The 19876-nt window shown below is 50.0% G+C and overlaps 2 protein-coding genes across 4 annotated transcripts in view; one reads left to right on the plus strand and one right to left on the minus strand.

The window, feature by feature from the left end:
* Nucleotides 1-19876, plus strand: part of LOC103126074 (sialic acid-binding Ig-like lectin 12) — a 167974-nt gene that overhangs the window by 14468 nt on the left and 133630 nt on the right. Inside the window, exon 7 of one of the 3 annotated variants that reach the window (XM_060175160.1) lies at nt 3634-5230. The exons of the other annotated variants lie outside the window; for them this stretch is intronic. Within the exon in view, the coding sequence (XP_060031143.1) occupies nt 3634-3669 (36 nt within the window). The 3' untranslated portion in view covers nt 3670-5230. Of the gene's footprint in view, nt 1-3633; nt 5231-19876 lie in introns of those variants that run through there. 3 annotated transcript variants of the gene reach the window in all.
* Nucleotides 4132-11259, minus strand: CEACAM18 (CEA cell adhesion molecule 18). Its single transcript, XM_060175196.1, has 6 exons — nt 11172-11259; nt 10404-10760; nt 8886-9155; nt 6162-6444; nt 4649-4780; nt 4132-4192 (listed from the first exon to the last, which is right to left on the minus strand). The coding sequence occupies exons 1-6, from the start codon at nt 11221-11223 to the stop codon at nt 4153-4155; spliced, it is 1134 nt and encodes a 377-aa protein (XP_060031179.1). The 5' UTR covers nt 11224-11259; the 3' UTR covers nt 4132-4152.

Below are 19876 nucleotides of genomic sequence, written 5' to 3' on the forward strand. Positions count from 1 at the left end.
TTGTTGCTATGTTTCATATTGGTATGTTCCCCTTCCCCCCAACTCTGAGAGAATTGGTTTGGCCCTTGCATGAGCCGGCTTTCCGCTGGCCCGCCTGCCCTCATGCTATGAAGTCTGGACAGATCCCGGACCACCCGGAGACCACGGGCTCTCTACCGAAACTGGGCCCCCTGGCCGAGATCTCCAGCTCGGGTCTGAAGGCAGACAAGCTAGAATATGCAGAGATTCATCCAGAGATCACAACCTACAATTCCTAGAAGTGGAGCTGCGTGGGAAGCCACCTCCAGATGGTGACCCCTCCCCCAACAACTAAGACAGTACAAATCTAAATTCGTGTTTAAAATGACATGTCTTCGCAACGAAGGTTTCTCTCCTTGTGTATTAAAGACCATGTTTACGTGTGTGTTTAAAGTTTGGTAACATTAACTTTAAGGTTAAAAATATAACTTTAAGGCTATATTCTTACCAGACAGAGTTAAATGAAAAAAGTTTTCAATGTAATTCTCATAAAGATAAAATTAACTTACATTTAAAGTCTGAGGTAAAAATTGGTTTAAATATCAATATATTTTAACGAAGTTGGTAAAAAAAAAAACCTGCGCACACCTAGGGTGTGTCTCCATCTTGAATGGGTGTAACAAAAAGTTAAAAAGACGTTGTTGATATGTAAAACTCTCAAATTCCTTCTCAATTAGAAACGTTAGATTGCGCTACGGTTATGCTAATAATTCTCATGCGTGAGGCCTTTTTCTTTCTATGGTTCATGCTTGCCTTTCCACATTTTATTGTTTGAACTTTAAATAGCCTTGGAATCATGCTGGAAGGGACTTCCAATTATAATAGAGTTATCAATTGTGGTAAACTTCTAACCTGCTGCAAGTTTTGTTTCATAAGTAAGTGAATTGCAGCTGTCAAGTTCTCTACAGAAAAGCAGAATTCCGATGGCTGACATTCCCCATTGAGACAGACGTACAACAATTCACCCCTTCGCAATTCTTCGGTAGACATCTGCTTTGGACTTCTATCGGACTCACTGGTACACCTCGGACACTTTGCACAAAACTAGCGGCTTCCCTTTATGCTGCTGGGTTTCTCAAAGACTGACTGCAGCCATGCCTTGGGACTCTAGGCCATACACCCCCATGCTAGAAAAATGCCCGTCGAGACATGTACGCCCCCCAGAGGCAGGAAATGTTTTTTTTAAGCTGATAAAGTTTTGCCCACAGAGGCAAAAAACGCCCCCCTCAGGCCTTCCCTTGGCAGCTCACTGGTTCTTGTTACTCGCTTACATGTTTCTCCATGTTTGTGCCAGTTTCTTGTTTGAAAATGCCTGTATGATATAGGTTTCTGTTCACCCCACACCCCTGATACTGTGGTCATTTAGTTAAAAACAGAAGGGGGAATTGTTGGTATGTTTCATATTGGTTTGCTCCCCTTCTCCCCGACCTCTGAGAGAATTGGTTTGGCCCTTGCTAGTTTTGCGCCCCTCTTTCTCCCGGCCCCCTATGCTAAGGACGTCCAGAGTCCCAGCAGCAGCCGCGGAGGAATAATGATAGGGAAGCACATGGTGTGGTGATTTGCCTGTTCATGAATAAAGATTAAACTACAACTTCTCAGCCCAGCCGTGTGTCCCCGAGTCTCTGTCTACTGCCGTGATGCTAGCCTGGCCTGCTGAAGCCAGTCCGAACTTTAACAACACCTAATAAATGCATACATATTTTATATTGATTGATTTAATAATCAACAAGACCAGAGGGCAAGAGGGGTACAATTCCACATAATTCCCACCACCAGAGTTCCGTGTCCCATCCCTTCCATTGGAAGCCTTCCTGTTCTTTATCCGTCTGGGACCATGGACCCAGGATGATTATGAGGTACATATGAATATATATATTTTTTAAAAGAATCAAAACAGTTGGAGAGGGGAGGACACATGGTACTGGTGTCACATTTGTGCCCTTGGACCTTCCCCAAGCACAATGTAAAAATGTGAAAAATCTAGAAATAATAAATAATAATAAACACCTGACCATGAGCACAGTCTCCAGCCTCCTGAGCCACTGGAGCCCACAGGCCAGTTTGTGAGGCTCCTGGGGAGCCTGGAAGGTGTGAGTCTCACTCAGAGGAGGGAAGAGGTGTTGATCTCTCACTCAGAGGGGTTACCTGGAGGTCAAGGCCAAATCAACTAACACCAACCTGATTCTGAGGGTTTCTTCTTCCTTAAAATGTATTTGCTGTGTTTGACACACACACACACACACACACACACACACACACACAGAGAGAGAGAGGGGGAGAGAGAGAAAGAGACACACAGAGAGAGGGAGATACCAGAGTTCAGGGACTGAACCTGGGGCCTCTGGAGCCTCACAGACAAGTCATGTGCTCTACCATGTTGAGCTCTCTCCCTGGCCCAAAGGTCTCTTTCTTCCACCACTGACTCCATGGCCTTGCATGTACATGAATGAACATTCTCTCAGGACTTTTGCTTTTTTACACTTTCAGTGATATGAGATCAAACACACAGCTGTTTCTCCTGCTAAGTGTTCTTGACATATGCACTTGTTGAAGTTTGCAGCTTAAGTGTTTCATGTTATCTACTTAATCAATATTTAGACAGCAAAAGATGCTTTTACACACCTTTAGAGATTTATTTCTTTTCATGAACAAGAGAGGCATTTGTGGTTCCAGGGACTGAACATGGGGCCTTTTGCATGCAAACTCTGCATTACCCAGTGAGCTACAGTCTCAGTCCTCTCTCTTCCCCCAGAGAGTTATTTGATTTAGAGAGAGAGAAAGAAAGAGAAGAGGAGACAACTCAGCATGTCCCCAACACCCATGAGGCTTTCCCCCAGTGCCATGGTATTCCCATATGGTGCTGGGTCTTGAACTCGGGAAATGTGCACAGCAAAGCTGGTGGCCTAACCCATGAGTTATCTCTATGACCCCCGCCTTCTTTAGCATCTTTACCCAGAATGATTTTTTAAAAAGACTTCCTCCTTTCTTCTCTCTTTCTCTCTCTCTCTCTCTCTCTCTCTCTCTCTCTCTCTCTCTTTCCTTTATCCTGAGTACTGATCAATCTGGTTTATGGTGGTGCTGGGGATTAGGTCTGAGTCCTTGGAATCTCAGGTGAAAGTCATTTTTCAGAACCATTATATAATCTCCCTGACCCTAAGATATATTTATCTTTTATGAGAGAAGAGAGAATAATAGATGCGATAGAGATAGACAGATAGATAGATGGATGGATGCCATGGCATTATTCAACACACTGTATTGGGGATTGAACCTGGGACTCCATGCTTGATGTAATGTTTCATGATCACTTTATAGCTATTACTCAGCTGTCTCCCAGTATCTCCTAGGCTCCCTCTTCACCTTAGCCTCTTTTTTTTTAAACAATAGAAACAGAGACAGAGAGGAGAGAGAGAGAGAGGTGAATAATTAAAAAAATAACAACAAACCACAACACAGAAGCTAATTTCATTGCAGTGGGGACCATGCTTGAACCTGGGTTCAACACTGTCTTTAACAATGAATTTAGCTCAACACCAGGCAGGTTCCAGCCATCCAGCCAGCCAGCCAGCCCCAGATTGTTGGGTACATAAAGACTGTGTTGTTTCTCTGTCACAGGTATTGCTGAGAGGACCAGCTTTGCAGCAGCTCTGATGGCTCCATGGCTTCACACTGAAGGAAACCATGAAGTCTGAAGTTCATATTCTAGTGGAGAAATGAATTTTATTTTTTATTTTAAAAAAAGACTCACTTACCACAGGGGAGACCAGAGCACCACTCAGCTCTGGCATAAGGTGATATCAGTAGTTGAACCTGCAACCTTTTAGGGCCTCAGGTATGTAAGGTCTGCGTACTATCAAGCTGAGCTGGTTCCCTGGCCCCCTAAAACGGGAGGCCCTTTGGAGCTCAGAGCTCTGAGCACAATGCCCACAGCCTGCACCCCCTGGACCAGCTCTGATTGGCAGATGCAACAGCCAATGGACAACTTCCCCCAAGATATCACACTACGGGGCTTCCAGGAGCCTCCCCCTCCCAACCTGGGCCCCTGGGTGGCTCCCCCTCTGGACTGTCCGCCACAGCCAGACCCACAGCCCTTCCCTTCCTTGCCCTTCTCACCTTGTAGATTCAGGTTGTGTCTTACAGGTCTGAGGTGGGCACTTGTAGAACTGGGTTTCTCCTACGTGGGGGGTAGGGGGGGTCAGGAGAGAAGTCACACCTTAGGCTTTGAGAAGGTATAAAGTACAGGGGCAGATGAAGTGATTTTGATGAAAGAGACAGAGGCCAGAGCATGGCTCAGCTCTGGCATATGGTGATGCCAGAGTCTGACCCTCAGGCAAGCACATCTCCCCAACTCTGTGCTAGATCACTTAATAGAAATGACCTTGGACGGGGGAGATAGTGCGATGGTTTTGCAAAAAGACTCTTATGCCCAAGGCTCCAAAATCTTAGGTTCAGACCCCTGCACACCCATAAGCCAGAACTGAGCAGTGTTCCAGTGAGGGGGGGGGGTTTTCTCAAGTCCACAGAATGATGCTTGAGATGCTTGAGGCTTGTTTTGGGGAGGGAAGAAATGGGAGTCAGAGAAGTGGCTTGCTCCTGTGCAAAGCCACACAGCTGAGGGGAAGGCAGATACCTGGCAGAGCACAGCTGTGTCAGCTTGAAGGCCAGGAGTCCACAGAGGGAGACACCACCCAGGAATGTCAGCACGATCAGGACCCCCGAGAAGTATCCTGACAGGTGGAAGCTGCTGTCAGCCTGAAGGCTGCTGAACCCTGGAAGCAGAGGGAAACACGGGGTGAGAAACTCCACTCGCTCCCTGCCCTCCCCTCGGTCCTCCAGTGGTGGACAGAGCACTGTCCACAGATCCTGTGAGTGAGAAATGACCAAGAAACTCTCTCTGGGAAGTGGAGAGTTGTGATGAATCACAGATGTGTCTGATGCCGTTGCAGGAACAGGGGGCTCTGGAGGAGGACAAGTCCAGGCCAGGGGACAGATAGCGAATGGTTGGGCACCCAGGACCACTGCACAGATTCCCACAGAGCTCGAGCTGCGAGCCAGGCAGTGCATGAGGCCTGGGGACGAGTGAAGAGCATGGAGCTATCCAGGCCTCTGTCCTCCAGAAGCCGGGACTGGAGGGAGGCTGGTCACTAGGTCCTGGAATCCCTGCTTTTATTTCCTTCCTTCCTTCCTTCCTTCCTCCCTCCCTTCCTTTTCTTTTTTTTTTCCTTCCTTTCCCTCTCTCTCTTTTTTCCTTCTCCCTCTTCCTCTCCTCCTCTTTTTCCTGTCCTTTGTGCCTATGTCTCTGTGTGATGCAGAGATGAGGGGGTGAGATTTAAAAAAAACATCTCTGCAAGGTGTCTTCCCCATTCTCTCTCTCTCTCTCCTCCAGGGTTATCTATGGGACTTGATGCTGATACTATGAACCTACTGCTCCTAGAGGCCATTTGTACCTTTTTATTAGCTAAGACAGAAAGAAATTGAAAGAGGAGGGGAAGATAGAAAGGGAGAGAGAAAGACAGACTGATAGATACCTACAGACTTGCTTCACCGCTGCTTGTGAAGCACCCTCCCTGCAGGTGGGGATCCAGCAGCTCAAACCCAAATCCCTGTGAGGGTCCTTGTGCTTAGTACTATGTGTACTTAACTGGGCATAGCACCACCCAGCCCCTAGACAAACTCTCTACTGATTCAGGTCTCTGACAGCACAGCTCTGCTTCCTTGGCACCACCTAACTCAGTGTCTTTCTCTTCCTCTCAGTGGGAACCACTTGTTGGCACACAGAGGCCCTCAGAGGAGACGGTCTGGTGACCAGGAGCTCTGACTCCCCCAGCTTGTGTTCTCAGAGCTGCATGGACCCCACGCCGACAGCAGACTCTACCTCTGCAGGGAGAGATGGGCCTCAAGCTGGAATGGCCCTGTGCACAGTGGAGCTCAGTCTTTGCAGGCTCACCTGACCTGACATCCATTCCAGCTCTGATCTGAGGGCCTCAGGGCCTCAGAGAGGAGGCAGCACTGGGCTCGGGCCTCCCAGCTGCGCTGAGTGTGGCTTGGGCAGGAGGAGAGGGCACCCCAGGGAGAGGCAGTGTCCAGACAGAGGCTCAGGGTGGGGAATTGGGACCCAGGACCCCAGAGGGGAGCAGATGCACTCACGTGGCCTGTCCACAATCACTTCCCTGTACAGGCTCAGCCCCGTGGCGGGGTTCTCCAGCACACAGCGATATCTGCCCAGCTGCTCCTTGGTCAGACTCCAGAGGGTGATGCTGTGCCCCGAGTAGCTCAGGGGGGCGCCGTTGTGGGTCCAGCGGTACTTGGGGCTTGGCCAGCAGCTGAGGGTGGTGCAATTTATCTCCACCTTGGAGCCGATCTCTGCTCCTATGGTGTCAAATACATTTTGAGGTTTGCTCCAAAGGCTTACATCGTATGGCCCATCTGCAGAGACAGGACAAGAGCCCTCAGCTATATTTCTGACCCCTGTGGATCTAACCCACTTCCTCAGTGAAAATCCATCACTAGCCAAATCTCTACTCTAGCAGAAGCCGAGACCTGCCCTAGGAAAGAGCGTCTGTACACACTGCTTCTCTGTGTGTCTTTATTTCCAAAGTCCAGGACACACACACACACACACACACACACACACACACACCACTGCACTGCAGCTTCCTACAGGGCCACAGCACCTCCCACGAGGTACCAGGCTGGCTTCTGGGCGGCACCCAAGGCAAGGCTCTACCCAGTAAGCTGCCAGCACTGTGAGTCCAGTGCTCCTGGCACCCTTCCCCCATCCTCAGTCCTTTTCTAGTTTATTAGCTAGGACAAGTGCTTGGGCAGACAGGATAATGTCTATGCAGAGAGATTGTCATACCTGAGGCTCCAAAGTCCCAGGTTCAGTCCCCCACACCACCATAAGCCAGTGCTCTGATAAAAACCAACCAATCAAACAACCAAACAACCAAAAAACAGGACAGACAGAAATTCATAGGTAGGGAAGGAGGAGATAGGATGAGAGATAGATATCTGCAGACCTGCTTCAACACTTGTAAAGTGTCCCCCCCCTGCAGTTTGGGAGTGGGGGCTTGAATCCAGGGCCTTGCACATGGTGATGTGTGTGTTTAAGAGCAGGTGAACCACAGCCCAGTTCCTTGATTTTCAATTTTAACTTTTTAAAAATTTTGCATCTTTGGACCCTGTACATGTGAGATTTTACTGCTCTGGGCTTTTTCAGATGGAGAGAGAGAGAGAGGGATACCACAACACTGAACTTTCCCCTGGGGCCCTGAGAAAATCCCATGGGACCCTGGGCTCATGTCTGGGCCACACACAGGATAAAGCACACACCCTACCTGGTGAGCTACCTCCCTGGCCATTCCACTGCTGCTGCTGCTACTAATACCTTCCATCATCAAGCACTGGGGTGGGCTGCCCAGTGGTTAGCCCTCTACCATAGTTGGAGGCTGCACGCTGCTGAGGGGCCTAATGCTGGACTTGCTCTCAAGCCGCTTCTTGTCCCCTTCTGGGGACAGTCACAGAGCTGCTGTCGGGAGCCTGAGGGACTGCCCCATGGCCCCAATTTAACTTATTGGTCTGCTTCTAAGACCCCTTCTGTTTCATTGGTTTAATCCCCCCTGCTTCACACTGTATTCTATTTACATAACCACTGGTAACTAAGCACCGCCCTGCCTGCAGGGCATTGGTTTAATCCCCACTGGTTCATGATGTCTTTTTGCTCCGCCCCCTCTCGTAGTACACCCTGATTTGCACCACTGTCTCTTTTCGCTCCACCCTCTCTACATCACACCCTGTTTCCACCCTACGTGGCGAGTACATATATAAGGACAGGATTGTGATTATAGATGGAGAGCTTAGCTTAGATTGTGCTGCGTTCCACATGAATAAAGAGATACTGCTGCCTAGCTCAGCCATGAGTCTCTGGTCGTCTGTCTCCCGCTCCTGAAGCTAGACCAACATTAACTGATGGTTTGGTTTTTCTTTTTCTTTTCTTTTCTTTTTTTTTAACTAAAGCCCTGTTCAGCTGAGGTTTATGGTGGAGCTGGGGGTTGAATCGGGGCCCGCAGAGCCTCAGACATCAGAGACATTTTACAGAACCTCTACGCTGTCTTCCTGGCTCCTGTTCCCAGGGGTTAAGGGCTTTAGACTTCAACTTGTGTCAGGCTGAGCTTCACTGACGGGAGACAGACGACCAGGGACTCATGGCTGAGCTGTACGCAGTATCTCTTTATTCATGCAGGACGCAGCACAATCTATACCAAGCTAGACTAAACTAACAACTAACTAAAATGAACAATATTGTCTTTATATATACTTCCCAAGTAGGGTGTGAACAGGATGTGATACAGAGAGGGTAGAGAGAAAAGTGACTGGTGAAAATCAGGGTGTAACAAGGAGAGGATCAGGGTGTGACAAGGAGAGGGGGCGGAGCAGGCGAGAATCCTATCACTGAACCACCAATGCCCTGGAGGGAGTGTGGTGCTTTATGTAAATGTAAAAGTGATTTATGTAAATAGACCAAAGCTTTGAATGGGATCAATCAATCCCTATATAGGCGTATGGTTAAGCAGAAGCCAGGGGGAGCTGGCATACTACCCAACAAACTTGAATGCCAGGCCAAGAAGCAGTCTCTTGTTTACTCCGAATCCAGGCCTCAGTGAACCCCCACCAACCATTTCTAGTGTGAGAAGCAGGCATGAGCTGCCCCTTTAAAAATACCTGGACTTTGGCTTCTGAACCCAAAGAGACAAGACCCACCCACCCGGGTCATGTCCCACCCCCACCCGGCACCTCCTGCCTTTGTCCCCCACCCTGGAAGACCCCCGCCCTTCCCTGGTGTCACCCCCAAGCGCCCAGGCACTCACAGGTCACTGACAAAACAATGAGCTCACTCCGCTGGACTTCATCCTTGAAGTTGACTATCTGGCACTGAACACTGTCATAGCGTCTGACCCAGTGCAGCGTCAGGGTCTTGTTGTCCGGGGACAGCGTCATCTGGTCGTTGCTGGACACCAGCCGGGAATTCACATGCCACAAGACCTTTGTGGCATCGGTGTGGCAGGTGGCCAGTACAGGGTCCAAGTACTCCGCTACGGAGGTGGCATTGAGCGAGAGGCCAGGTTTGCCGCTGGGCTCTGTGTGAAGCCGTGAAGGAGGGCAGGTGAGCAGAGGGGTCTGCACCAGCCCAGCCCTGCTTCTTTCAGCGGGGTCTGCTTGGGCGGGAGAGAAGTCAGGAGTGGGAGCTGGGTCAGGGGAGCAGCTGGGAGTAGAGAGGGACAGGGAGGGAGGGGAGTGGGGGTGCCTGGGTCCATTTGCCCGGGTCTGTGTTATTGCCCTGGCTCCCTCCCACTTATGGTGAATTCTGGCACGGGCACACAGCTAATGGTGCTGATGTCCTATTTCAGCACAGCAAGGAGCAGTGAGCAGAATGCAGAGCAAGAGCTGGCTTTTACACTCTGTAACGATGCTCCAGGAAGCTGTGTGCCAGTCACTCTACTCATTTTTATGCAAATATATTATTTATGTACTGGGTAGAGAGAGAAATTGGAAGGGGGAGATAGGAAGAGAGAGAGAAAAAGAGAGACACCTGTTGCCTTGCTCAACTGCGTGTGAAGCTCCCCCCTGCAGGTCAGGGCTGGGGTTTAAACCTGGGCGCCCGCACACTGTAACAGGTGTGCCACCTCCTGGTCCCCGTTCATCTCACAGACACCCTCTGGCCCTTCATCATACCTGATGGCAGCGAGCACCCACTCTACAGATGAGGAAAGTGAGGGGCAGAGGGAAGACAGGGACCCGGGGCCGAGCGGTGTAGACAGGGCCAGAGGGAAGCGGGACTGGCAGTCTTCAACCCCCCAGGGAAGCCCCAGGACAGAATTCCAAGATGGCCCTGTGGTCACACCTGGATGATCCCCTGAATGTGGGTGGGACCTGGGTCTTTCTTCCAACCTATAAAATGTGGCCAAGATGATGGCCTGTCACTCCCACTGTCCCCTTTGTTGCAGAAGACTCTACCTCACTGTTCTAGAGAGGGAGAGGTATCAGTGGGCTTCAAAGAAGCCAACAGCAGCCACAGCCCTCTCCTGGGAGTGTCAGACCTCGGGCCTGGCCAGGCCACACCAGCTCCCCCACAGCAGCTGTGGGGATCCACGGGCTTGGGGAGAGCCCTTCTTTCTGTGAATAGCACAGGTAACCTCAGCACTGCTAGTGGAGCTGGAGCACCTGAGGGCGGGGAGTGTCCCTCCCACAGGGAGAAGCCGGGTGAGCAAAGCAGAGACCCCAGTGTCACCTGGACACAAGGATAATAGGACTCCAGTGGGCCTTGGTCACCAGTCCCCTGGGACCCCTCTCCCTGTGTCAGGGCTTGGGGCCACCTGCCATCTCACCTCCAACCTGGAACAAGGCTGTTGCTGTCTGCTTCTCACGGTCCGTGGCCACCCTGACGGTGTAGTGGCCGGTGTCACCCCACTCGGCCCTGCTGAAGTACAAGTTGCCATAGCTGGTCACGTTCATCCTGCTGTTGTACTCAGGCCCCGGGGCCCAGGTCTTGGAGGGGGGCTGATAGCTGATGATCCTGGTGTCCTCACTGGGCTGGGTGCCACGGTGCCAGCTGATGTCTGTGACGACCTTGGGCATATCCATGACTATCAGTTCACTCTCTTCTCCCACAAACCATTTGAGAAACTCTGGGTTAATGTAGATTTGGGCAGAAGCTGGGCAGAGACTGCAGGCCACCAGACCAGCTGAGAAAGATGAGAGTTAGTTTAGACCACCCAGTGGGGGTATGTGCTCCGTCAGTCTGCCAGTCAGGGTGGTGTGAGTCTCCTCTAAGAGGCTGGGACCTCCAGGATCCCCCAAATCCCTGAGACCCCCAGCTCTGATTCTCTGGGCAGGACACAGCCCATGTGTCCCACAGGACAGTGCCCAGGGCTCCCTGTGTGTGAGAGACACAGAGACACAGAGAGTCCTGGGCAGGGAGCGTGTGCAAGGCCTGTGAGGAGAGAGGGGGGAGTAATTCTGGGCAGTGAGGTTGGGGTGGGTGGACATGTACGCTGAGTGGGGGGTGAGGTAGCGGGATCCAAGTGTGTGAGCTCAGGTGAGGCCATGCCCCTAGCCTCTCCCCCCACCCTCAGACCTGCACACTTGGCTCTTACCCACAAGGAACAGTCCCCTCCACGGGTTGTGTCTGGTTCTGGGAAGGTCCATGATCCAGTGGTGGGGTCTCTCGGGGGACAGGCTGCCTCTTTGTCCTCCTCACATGTGGCTCTGAGCTGCACACAGTCCAGCATGTCTCCTTCCGGGATGGACTTAGACCCACAGTGAGGAGGGGCGAGAAGGCTGGCCGCAGGGGATTCTGCCCTTATCTTTATGATTTTATGTCTGCTTATAAATTTTATTATCTATTGGGCTGTTGGAAAAGACACACAGTGTCTCTGCAGAGAAAAATGGAAAAAATACATCATGACTTTTCCGACAGACCAATATTTACCTTTTGGGGGTGCACACCCTTTTAGTTGTTAAAATGAAAAACTCATCTAGGGTGGGGGCATTCCAAAGACCTTACTGGTTTTAATCAGAGGTTCATGAATAAACGTCACAGTCCTTGTAGACGGTAGAGGAAACCAAGGTATTAAACACACACACACACACACTCTCTCTCTCTCTGTGCAAGAATGAAAGTTTTATAGCATAGAGGGTGGGACCTGGGAGTGTGTGTCCAAGAGGGATAGGGGTGTTAGGGCCTGTTCTGTTCCCACACCAACACTTTAATTACAGACAGACAGATCTCAGATTCCATCCCTTGTGGTGGTGAGGGCGGCCCGGCTGGAGCTGCAGTGAAGTCAGGTAAAAGATGCTGGTTAGGTCCTGTGGGAATTTTGCACAGGTGACTAAAAATGGGCCTTTTGTCTCTTTCCTTCTCTTTCTCCTCCTCCTCTCTCTCTCTCTCTCTCCCCCCCTCCCCCCCCCCATTTATGGTGGTGCTGGGATTGAACCTGGAAGCTTTGGTGCCTCAGGCCTGAAAGTCTTTTTGCAGAACCAATATGCTATCTCTTCAGGCCCCTGTCTCTTTCTAACATAAGCCATCTGGACAAACCCACAAGGTGCTACGGGGCCCAGACACCTGATTCTATGCCAGGTGTCCTGCCTTTATTTGCCTCATGGTTGAGACTTCACATGAGGTCAGTGTAGAAGTACTCATCTAAACGTGTGCAGCTCTGTAAGTATGCACACACCTCCACAATCATAAACATATAGCAGGGTGGGGAGAGAGCAGAACGGCCACATAAATACACTCTCATGCCTGCGAGGCTCTGAAGTCCTGGGTTCAATCCCCAGCACCACCATCATCCAGTGCCAAGCAGGACTCTGGGAAAAATAAGTAAATAAATAAGCAAAAAAAAAAAAAAAAAGGGAGAGAATAAAATGTAAATATATCTTTTTAAAATATTTATTTTTATTTATTTATTCCCTTTTGTTGCCCTTGTTGTTTTATTGTTATAGTTATTATTGTTGTCATTGTTGTTGGATAGGACAGAGAGAAATGGAGAGAGGAGGGGAAGACAGAGAGGGGGAGAGAAAGACAGACACCTGCAGACACTCCTGCAGGTGGGGAGCCGAGGGCTTGAACTGGGATCCTTATACCGGTCCCTACGCTTTGCGCCACATGCGCTTAACCCACTGCGCCACTGCCCGACCCCCCAGTCTTAATATCTTATAGGTGGCCATGCTTATTGTTGCAGAGTGAATCATACCAGCACAGTTCCCTTTGCTGTAGGGCATCTCCAATGGGTAAACCAAGTTTAGTTAGTCGAGGCTAAATATGTATCTTATTGTGTCCCTGAATTTATTTGATTTTTAAAATTATCTTTATTTATTTATTGGATAGAGATGGCCAGAAATTGAGAGGAAAGGCGATGATAGAGAATAAGAGAGACAGAGAGACACCTGCAGTCCTGCTCCACTGCTCGTGCAGCTTCCCCCCTTCCAGTGCGGACCAGGGGCTCGAACCTGGGTCCTTGCACACTGTAGTGTGTGCACTTAACCAGGTGTACCACCATCTGGCCCCGTGTCTCAGAATTTACTTTAAAAAAAATTCTGAAGTCCTTTTTATTCATTTAATCTATTTATTGAATAGAGATAAATTGAGAAAGAAGGGAGAAGTAAAGACAGAAAGAAGGAGAGACACCTGCATCACTCATTCATGGCTTTCCTCCTGTAGGTGGGGACAGGGGCTTGAACCTGGGACCTTGTGCACGGTAATGTGCACTTAAACAGGTTTGCCACTACCCCGCCCCACACTCTAAAATCTCCTAACGTGTCCTTTAAAATGCAGGAATATGAATATTTACTGCCGCATTCAAGACACACCATTCTGTTTTAATTTTTCTAGTGCTTCCACACAGCCATCAGAGTGTCTGGGCATTCTGAGCTTGTCTGTCTGTCTGTCTGTCTCCTGTACCTGTTTCTAGTTCCAGATGCTTCCATGTCGCTAGTTCACGCCCTCTTTCTCCCACCTGGAGAACACAGGAATCTTTCTCCGCCACAGGTGAAGCCATGATAGAATGACAGATGTCTCATGATTCCACTGACACAAAGTCTCAAAATGCTCAAAATCAGAGACAGAGAACAGAGTGGACTTCTGGGAGCTGGCAGGGAGGAGCCTGGGCGTTAATACTCAGTGCCAGCTAGATTTCAGCTCTGCCAGAGGAATCGGTTCTTGAGGTCTGCTCTGCATCACAGCACCAACCATCATCGAGCCTGTCTGGAGTGTTTACGAACGTTAGGGCAGAGTGCGGCTGGAATGTTCCCAGCTGTGGCCTGTGAGCTCAGACTGACAGGGACTCGGTCACATAGGCTCCTGTGCTCAATATGAGGAGATAAGGCCCTTCTGTCAGATCGATGGGGTAAACAGCTAACGGTATTTATATACTTTCCTCATGTGTGGGAGCTATTCTCTACCCTAGTCCTGTTCTCAACTCCGACACCATCTTCCCAGACAATGTTTTTAGTCCACTTACATGTTAGCTATCAGGCTCAGACAAAAATTACTAAAGTCATGGGCCTCTTAGAACACACCTATTTTCTTCCTAACTTCAGCCCGCCAGAAGACCCCTAATTTCATCTGCTCTGTTCCTACCACTGGGTTCCTGTCTACTAAACAATTTGTCCTGCTTTATATCTTACTGTCCAAGTTGCAGATGCTTCTGTGATTCCATCCTGAGCTCCCTGGGCAGGTGACCTTACCAATGTGTCACAGAACCTCATCTCTCCAGAGCCCTAGACCATGAGAGAAAAACAGAGACAGGCTGGGGGTATGGATCAACCTGTCAGTGTCCATGTCCAGCAGAGAAGCAATTACAGAAGCCAGACCTCCCACCTTCTGCACCCCATAAGGATTTTTGATCCATACTCCCAGAGGGGGAAAAAAATAAGGAAGCTTCCAATGGAGGGCATGGGCTATGGAATTCTGCCCCTGTTATCTTATAACCTTGTTTATCATTATTAAATCACTAACAGAAAACAAAAACATGGACACCAGATAGGCACAAGAAGCCCAGAGGTGATGGCGGGTCCTGTGCTGACGGTTCTCATGTTTTCACAGGTGCAGGGGGGCACGACTCCATCTCTGTGAATACATGACATCTCCGCTTCCCCATCTGCCAGTGACACCCCAATATTGCTAGTTTAAAAATGTTGGAGAAAAGCCCGCTGGGTAGGGAGCCTGCCTTGCCGTGCATGTGGTCCAGGTCTGAGCCCCAGCAGCACAGGCAGGAACCACAGCACCTGGGGGGGGGGGTGTTCCTTTCTCTGAGTGAAAAAGCCAGAAAGGAGTGGGGAGACAGTGACATCTGTGCAAGGGCCTGGTGATGGAAATGAAAACAAAAGCAAAAAACACATAACTAAATAAAATGGAAACACACACACAGGAAGAGGGGAAGAGGGAGGGAGAGGGGGAGGAGGAGGGGGAGGGGAGGGGGAGGGGGAGGGGAGGGGGAGGGGGAGGGGAGGGGGAGGGGGAGGGGGGAGAGGGGGAGGGGAGGGGGAGGGAGAGGGGGAGGGGAGGGGGAGGGGAGGGGGAGGGGAGGGGGAGGGGAGGGGGAGGGGAGGGGGAGGGGGAGGGGAGGAGGAGGGAGAGGGAGAGGGAGAGGGGGAGAGAGGGAAGGATCCAGTGAGCCAGAAAGAATCTGAGATTATTGTCTATGAACGTGCCATCACTGATTATAGCTCACACCCGGCAGGTGTCACAAAGCCCAGAGGCTGTTTTGGGAGAATATTTTAAGGGAAACTGTTCTGAATGGGACCCAGCAGCGAACACGAACACTAGTCTGTGGGGCCCAATCAAAGCACCATTTCCCACTCAGTCCCCAAGGCTCAGCTGCCAGTTCTTAGCAACATCTTAGCAACATCGCCCCTCCAGATATTCGTCGGGATGCGGCATCATCTAAGTTCATTTCCCACGTCTACACTCGACCGGACCTGCCAATATACGCGGATATCTTCGCCCACCCTGTTCAACGCTTGACGTCTCGGCACCCAATCTGGTCCCCTACGCCTACACTGAACTTCTCTGCTCCAGACTCTTGGAAACGGAGTTGGCCGTCAGCTGAGGTCAAGAACAAACACCTCATCACAGACCCCTGCAAGCGTCAACCCGGCTTTGACCTAGCACGTTATGATCGGGCCCTCCTCAATCGCTATCGAACAGGCCATGGCCGGTGCGCCGCTATGTTCCATCGCTGGGGAGCCAGAGACGACCCGAACTGCCCCTGCGGCTCCAGACAGACTATGACCCACACAGTCAACGACTGCCACCTCTCCAGATTCAAAGGAGGTCTCGAAACTTGACATCAGGCTCAACCTGACGCTGTTGACTGGCTACGGAAGAAGGGCAAATGCTAGAAGAAGCTGACTCTCCTTGCACCTGACTTGGGTTTTGGAGACACGAGAAATACCGCGGTCTTTGGCTCCACCCAGTGGCTAGATTGTGAATTACAGCCTCTCAGATGCCTGCTGAAAGGAATACAAGCTCCAAACACGTCCGTCCACTTTATGAGCAGAGGCTGCTGGTGTGCGCGTTTAATGTTGGCTGCTGTTCTGAATGTTTGTTCTTAAAAGTGCTCCCTTCAAACAGACATTTTCAGCTTTGAGACACCTGTTCGGTCTGCGGTCATGTCCCCTTATGAGTGAAGGCAAGGATCACAGACGATGGTCTTTTCTTTTTTCTTTTTAAAATAATTTTTAAAATATTTATTTATTTTCCCTTTTGTTGCCCTTATTTTTCATTGTCGTTGTAGTTATTATTATTAATGTCGTCTTTGTTGGATAGGACAGAGAGAAATGGAGAGAGGAGGGGAAGACAGAGAGGGGGAGAGAAAGACAGACGCCTGCAGACCTGCTTCACCGCCTGGGAAGCGACCCCGCCTGACCCCCCTTTTCCTTCTTTTTCTTTGCACCACCAGGACCTTGTACCTGTGCTGTCATTTCACCACTCTAGCCTGGCGTGTTCACTGGGAGATAGTAGCAGAAAGAGAGGGACTTCCCACAGAGGGAAGCCCACAGTTCCGATGCTTCCTTCAGGGCTGCAGCGCCCCTGTGGTGCTGGGGCTCAAACCCGGACCACGTGCGCAGCGGGCCAGGACACAGCAACTGCTTCAGAGCGTCGCAGGCACGAGTCCCCGCTCAGTGCTCAAGACGCAGAGCACCTTCCACCTGAGTCCAGTCATGGAGATGGAGAGACCAGAAATTCCGCGGCCTTTGGCACCACCCAGTGGCCATATCCTGAATTACCCCCAATCTCTCTCCAATAATAAATAAAAATTTAAAAAGCTGGGAACTAGCAATTCCAAGCCCAACACCTCAAAAACTAAGGGAGGAGATTTTCATGGGGGCGTAGCCTGAGGGCTTGAACACTGCCGCTTCCACCCCTCCCCAGAACGTGGGGGAGCCACAGGGAGGCACTGGAAAGGAGCCCGCGGGGGGGGGGGGTAATGAACACGTGCACACAGGGAGGTCAAGGCCCCCCATCTCCTGACCCTTCATCTCCAGCGCCACATCCACACCTGACACAATGAAGCCTTTTGCCTGGGACGGGGGTGGGGCTGTGTGGAGGAGGAGAAGGGACGTGGACACTTGGGGGAGGTTAGATTTGGGGTGTTTGTTTTGCTCTTTGTTGTTCTACTCTGAGCACTGCGCCCCGTTGTCGTGTCTGGCTGCTAAGGGTGCTGAGGCTCAGCTCTGCTCACAGAAGTCCCATGGGGCGGGCACAGTTACTGTGGGGGCTCTCCCTTCCTGCCTGTATCTTTCTGTGAGTGACTATTTGCAGTCAGACCGGTGAACTGGTGCTAGACAAAAATAAAGAAAGCAGAAAAAAAAGGAAAGGATACATGAAAGAAAGAAGGAAGGAAAGAAAAGAAGGAGAAGATGATTTTATTATCTGTGAACCTCTTCGCAGCTATGAAAAGGGCCATAACTACAAAACTTGCGGGTGTGACAAGGCTGGCAGGATCTGTTTTGGGGAAAATGTTTTGAACGGCAATTAGTAATCAACACAGATTTCAGTACACAAGGCTCAGAGGACCCCTCACCTGACTCCAATCACTGAATTGGAAAGTCAAGAAATTCCGCGGTCTTTGGCGCCATCCAGTGGTCGAACTATGAAACGCAGCATCTGAGAATTTCCACTTGAAGGATCACAACAGTCCAAAATAATCCATCCTCATTGCGAGCTGAGGTTCCGTAAACATATTACTTAGAGTGAAAAGACCAAGTTCAAGTCATAAACACCCGGTATACACTTCCAAATCCCTCCTTGCTCCCCGCCTTTTACTCCTTCATTCAGTCTGGCAGCCTAGGCCAGTCCATCCCAGGTGCCTGTGCAAATAACTTCAGTGTTTTTAGGTGTGAAAATTGGGGTTGTATCCTCAGGGTCAGGAGGTGAAGGCCCTTAACGTTCTTTCTTGCAAAAGTCTATTTACCCCCAGGCCGGCTCCCCTCAGTAAATGACCTCTCATTGATGTCCAGCTGTGGATGTTGGAAATGGAAGCTGCCAGCCCCTCAGCGTCCCCTCCTTATCCGCTTTCTAAACGTTTGCATGCCTGCCACAGGCAGAGAAGACACGCAGGGAGTGTTTGTGACCTGCAGTTCCTCTTCGCACTCTTAAAGCAATGGGCCGTTTCCCTCGCACAGGTGTAGACGATGCTAAACCACAGCTCTGGTCATAGGATCCCCATGGAGGGAGGGGGTCCTCCCTGAGCTCATCCAGCAAAACTGAACCAATTGGCCAGTCTTAGCTCACAAAAGACTATGGACATGCTGTTGTTATTATTACTACAGCTGTGGGAATTTGCAGGAACTGTAGTTCAGGTTCTGGCCACTGGCTGGCGCCAAAGCCACAGACTTTCTTGTCTTTCTGAATCTGCTATTGGAGTCAGGTGGAAAGTGTTCTGCGCCTTGTTTATTGAGGGGAGAGTCGTGCATGTGACCTGCTGAAGCAATTACTGTGGGTCCTGTCCTGCCACGCACGTGGTCCAGCTTTGAGCCCCAGCACCACAGGGGAAGCTGCAGCCCTGAAAGAAGCATCAGAACTCTGGGTCACTCCTTTTTGACTTGTTTCTTTTTCTGAGTGAAAACACCAGACTAGAGTGGTGACATAGCACAACCTGCGCAAGCTCTTGGTGTTGCAAAGAAAAAGTCAGAAAGTTAAAAGTAAGATTATTATCTTTGAAGCTATCCACCACTCATACAGGGTCATGGTTACAGAGCTGGCAGGTGTGGCAAGGCTGAAAGGATTAGTTTGGGGGAAAACAGTTTGAACTGTGTCCAACATTAAGCGCCAACACTGACTTGCTTCACTCAATCAGCAATTTCCCTCTAATTACACAGGACTCAGCAAATCTTGCCGCTGATTTAGATAGAAAATTCGGCGGTCTTTGGCGCCATCAAGTGGTCATATTGTGAATTACAGCCTCTGTAGAGTCCCACAACCATCAAAATCATGTTCACCTTCTTTTGTAAACTGAGGCTGTGCTGGTAGCTCGGAGTTCCGGGCTCCTCCATGAGCTCAAGCCGCAACACCGAGCCCCATGGGAAGTCCCAGTTCACAAAAGAAATAGATGTGTCTTTGTTGTTTTCTATTACTTAGGAGTTCATAAAGGCTGCAATTCAGTATATGGCCACATGATGGCGCCAAAGACCGGGGAATTCCTTGTCTTTCCAAAACAGAGTCACTGGCCAAGACCAGGCTTCAATAAAACCAGTGGAGGAAAAAAAAGGTGGGCCAGAGAAATAGCTCACTAAGCCTGCCTTGTAATGCTCATGATCCAAGTTTGAACCCCAGCACTACGGGGGTACTATGAAACTCATGGAAGCATCGGGAGCATGGGGTCTCTATTTCCGTTTCTTTTTCCGAGTAAAAACAAACAAACACAACAAAAATTCCGACCAGAGTAGTAAAAATATTCCACCTGCTTGAGGAGCTGGTGATGCAAAAAAAAAAAAAAAGAAAAAGAAAAATGGAATTATTTAATTATCTGAGAACCTCATTATCCCAGAAGGGAAATGGTCATGGTTGCTGACCTCGCAGTGTCACAGTACTGAATGGATTTATTTTAGAGCAAATATTTTCACCCATAACAAGTATTAAATACGCTCACTACTTGCTTCAGCCAATTAAAAGCACGATTTCCCTCCCAGTACACAAGGCGCAGGGACCTCCCACCTGATTCCAGTCACAGATTTGGAAAAACAAGAAATCCGCGGTCTTTGGCGCCATCCAGTGGCCAGAGCCTAAATTACCGTCTCTACAAATTCCTGCTTGAAGGATCACAACAGTTAAATAATATACGTCCATCACACTTAT

Source organism: Erinaceus europaeus, chromosome 2 (genome assembly GCF_950295315.1).
Source record: "Erinaceus europaeus chromosome 2, mEriEur2.1, whole genome shotgun sequence".
Taxonomy (NCBI): Eukaryota; Metazoa; Chordata; class Mammalia; order Eulipotyphla; family Erinaceidae; genus Erinaceus; species Erinaceus europaeus.

What these genes read in the sequence shown, in the direction of transcription:
- CEACAM18 (XM_060175196.1), bottom strand. Translation starts at nt 11,223, where the DNA reads ATGGACCTTCCCAGAACCAGACACAACCCGTGGAGGGGACTGTTCCTT. An exon ending in AGCCTTGTTCCAGGTTGGAG is followed by an intron (nt 9,156 to 10,403) that starts GTGAGATGGCAG and finishes GGCTTCACACAG; the next exon opens with AGCCCAGCGGCAAACCTGGC. An exon ending in ATTGTGGACAGGCCACGTGA is followed by an intron (nt 4,781 to 6,161) that starts GTGCATCTGCTC and finishes TCCAGGGTTCAG; the next exon opens with CAGCCTTCAGGCTGACAGCA.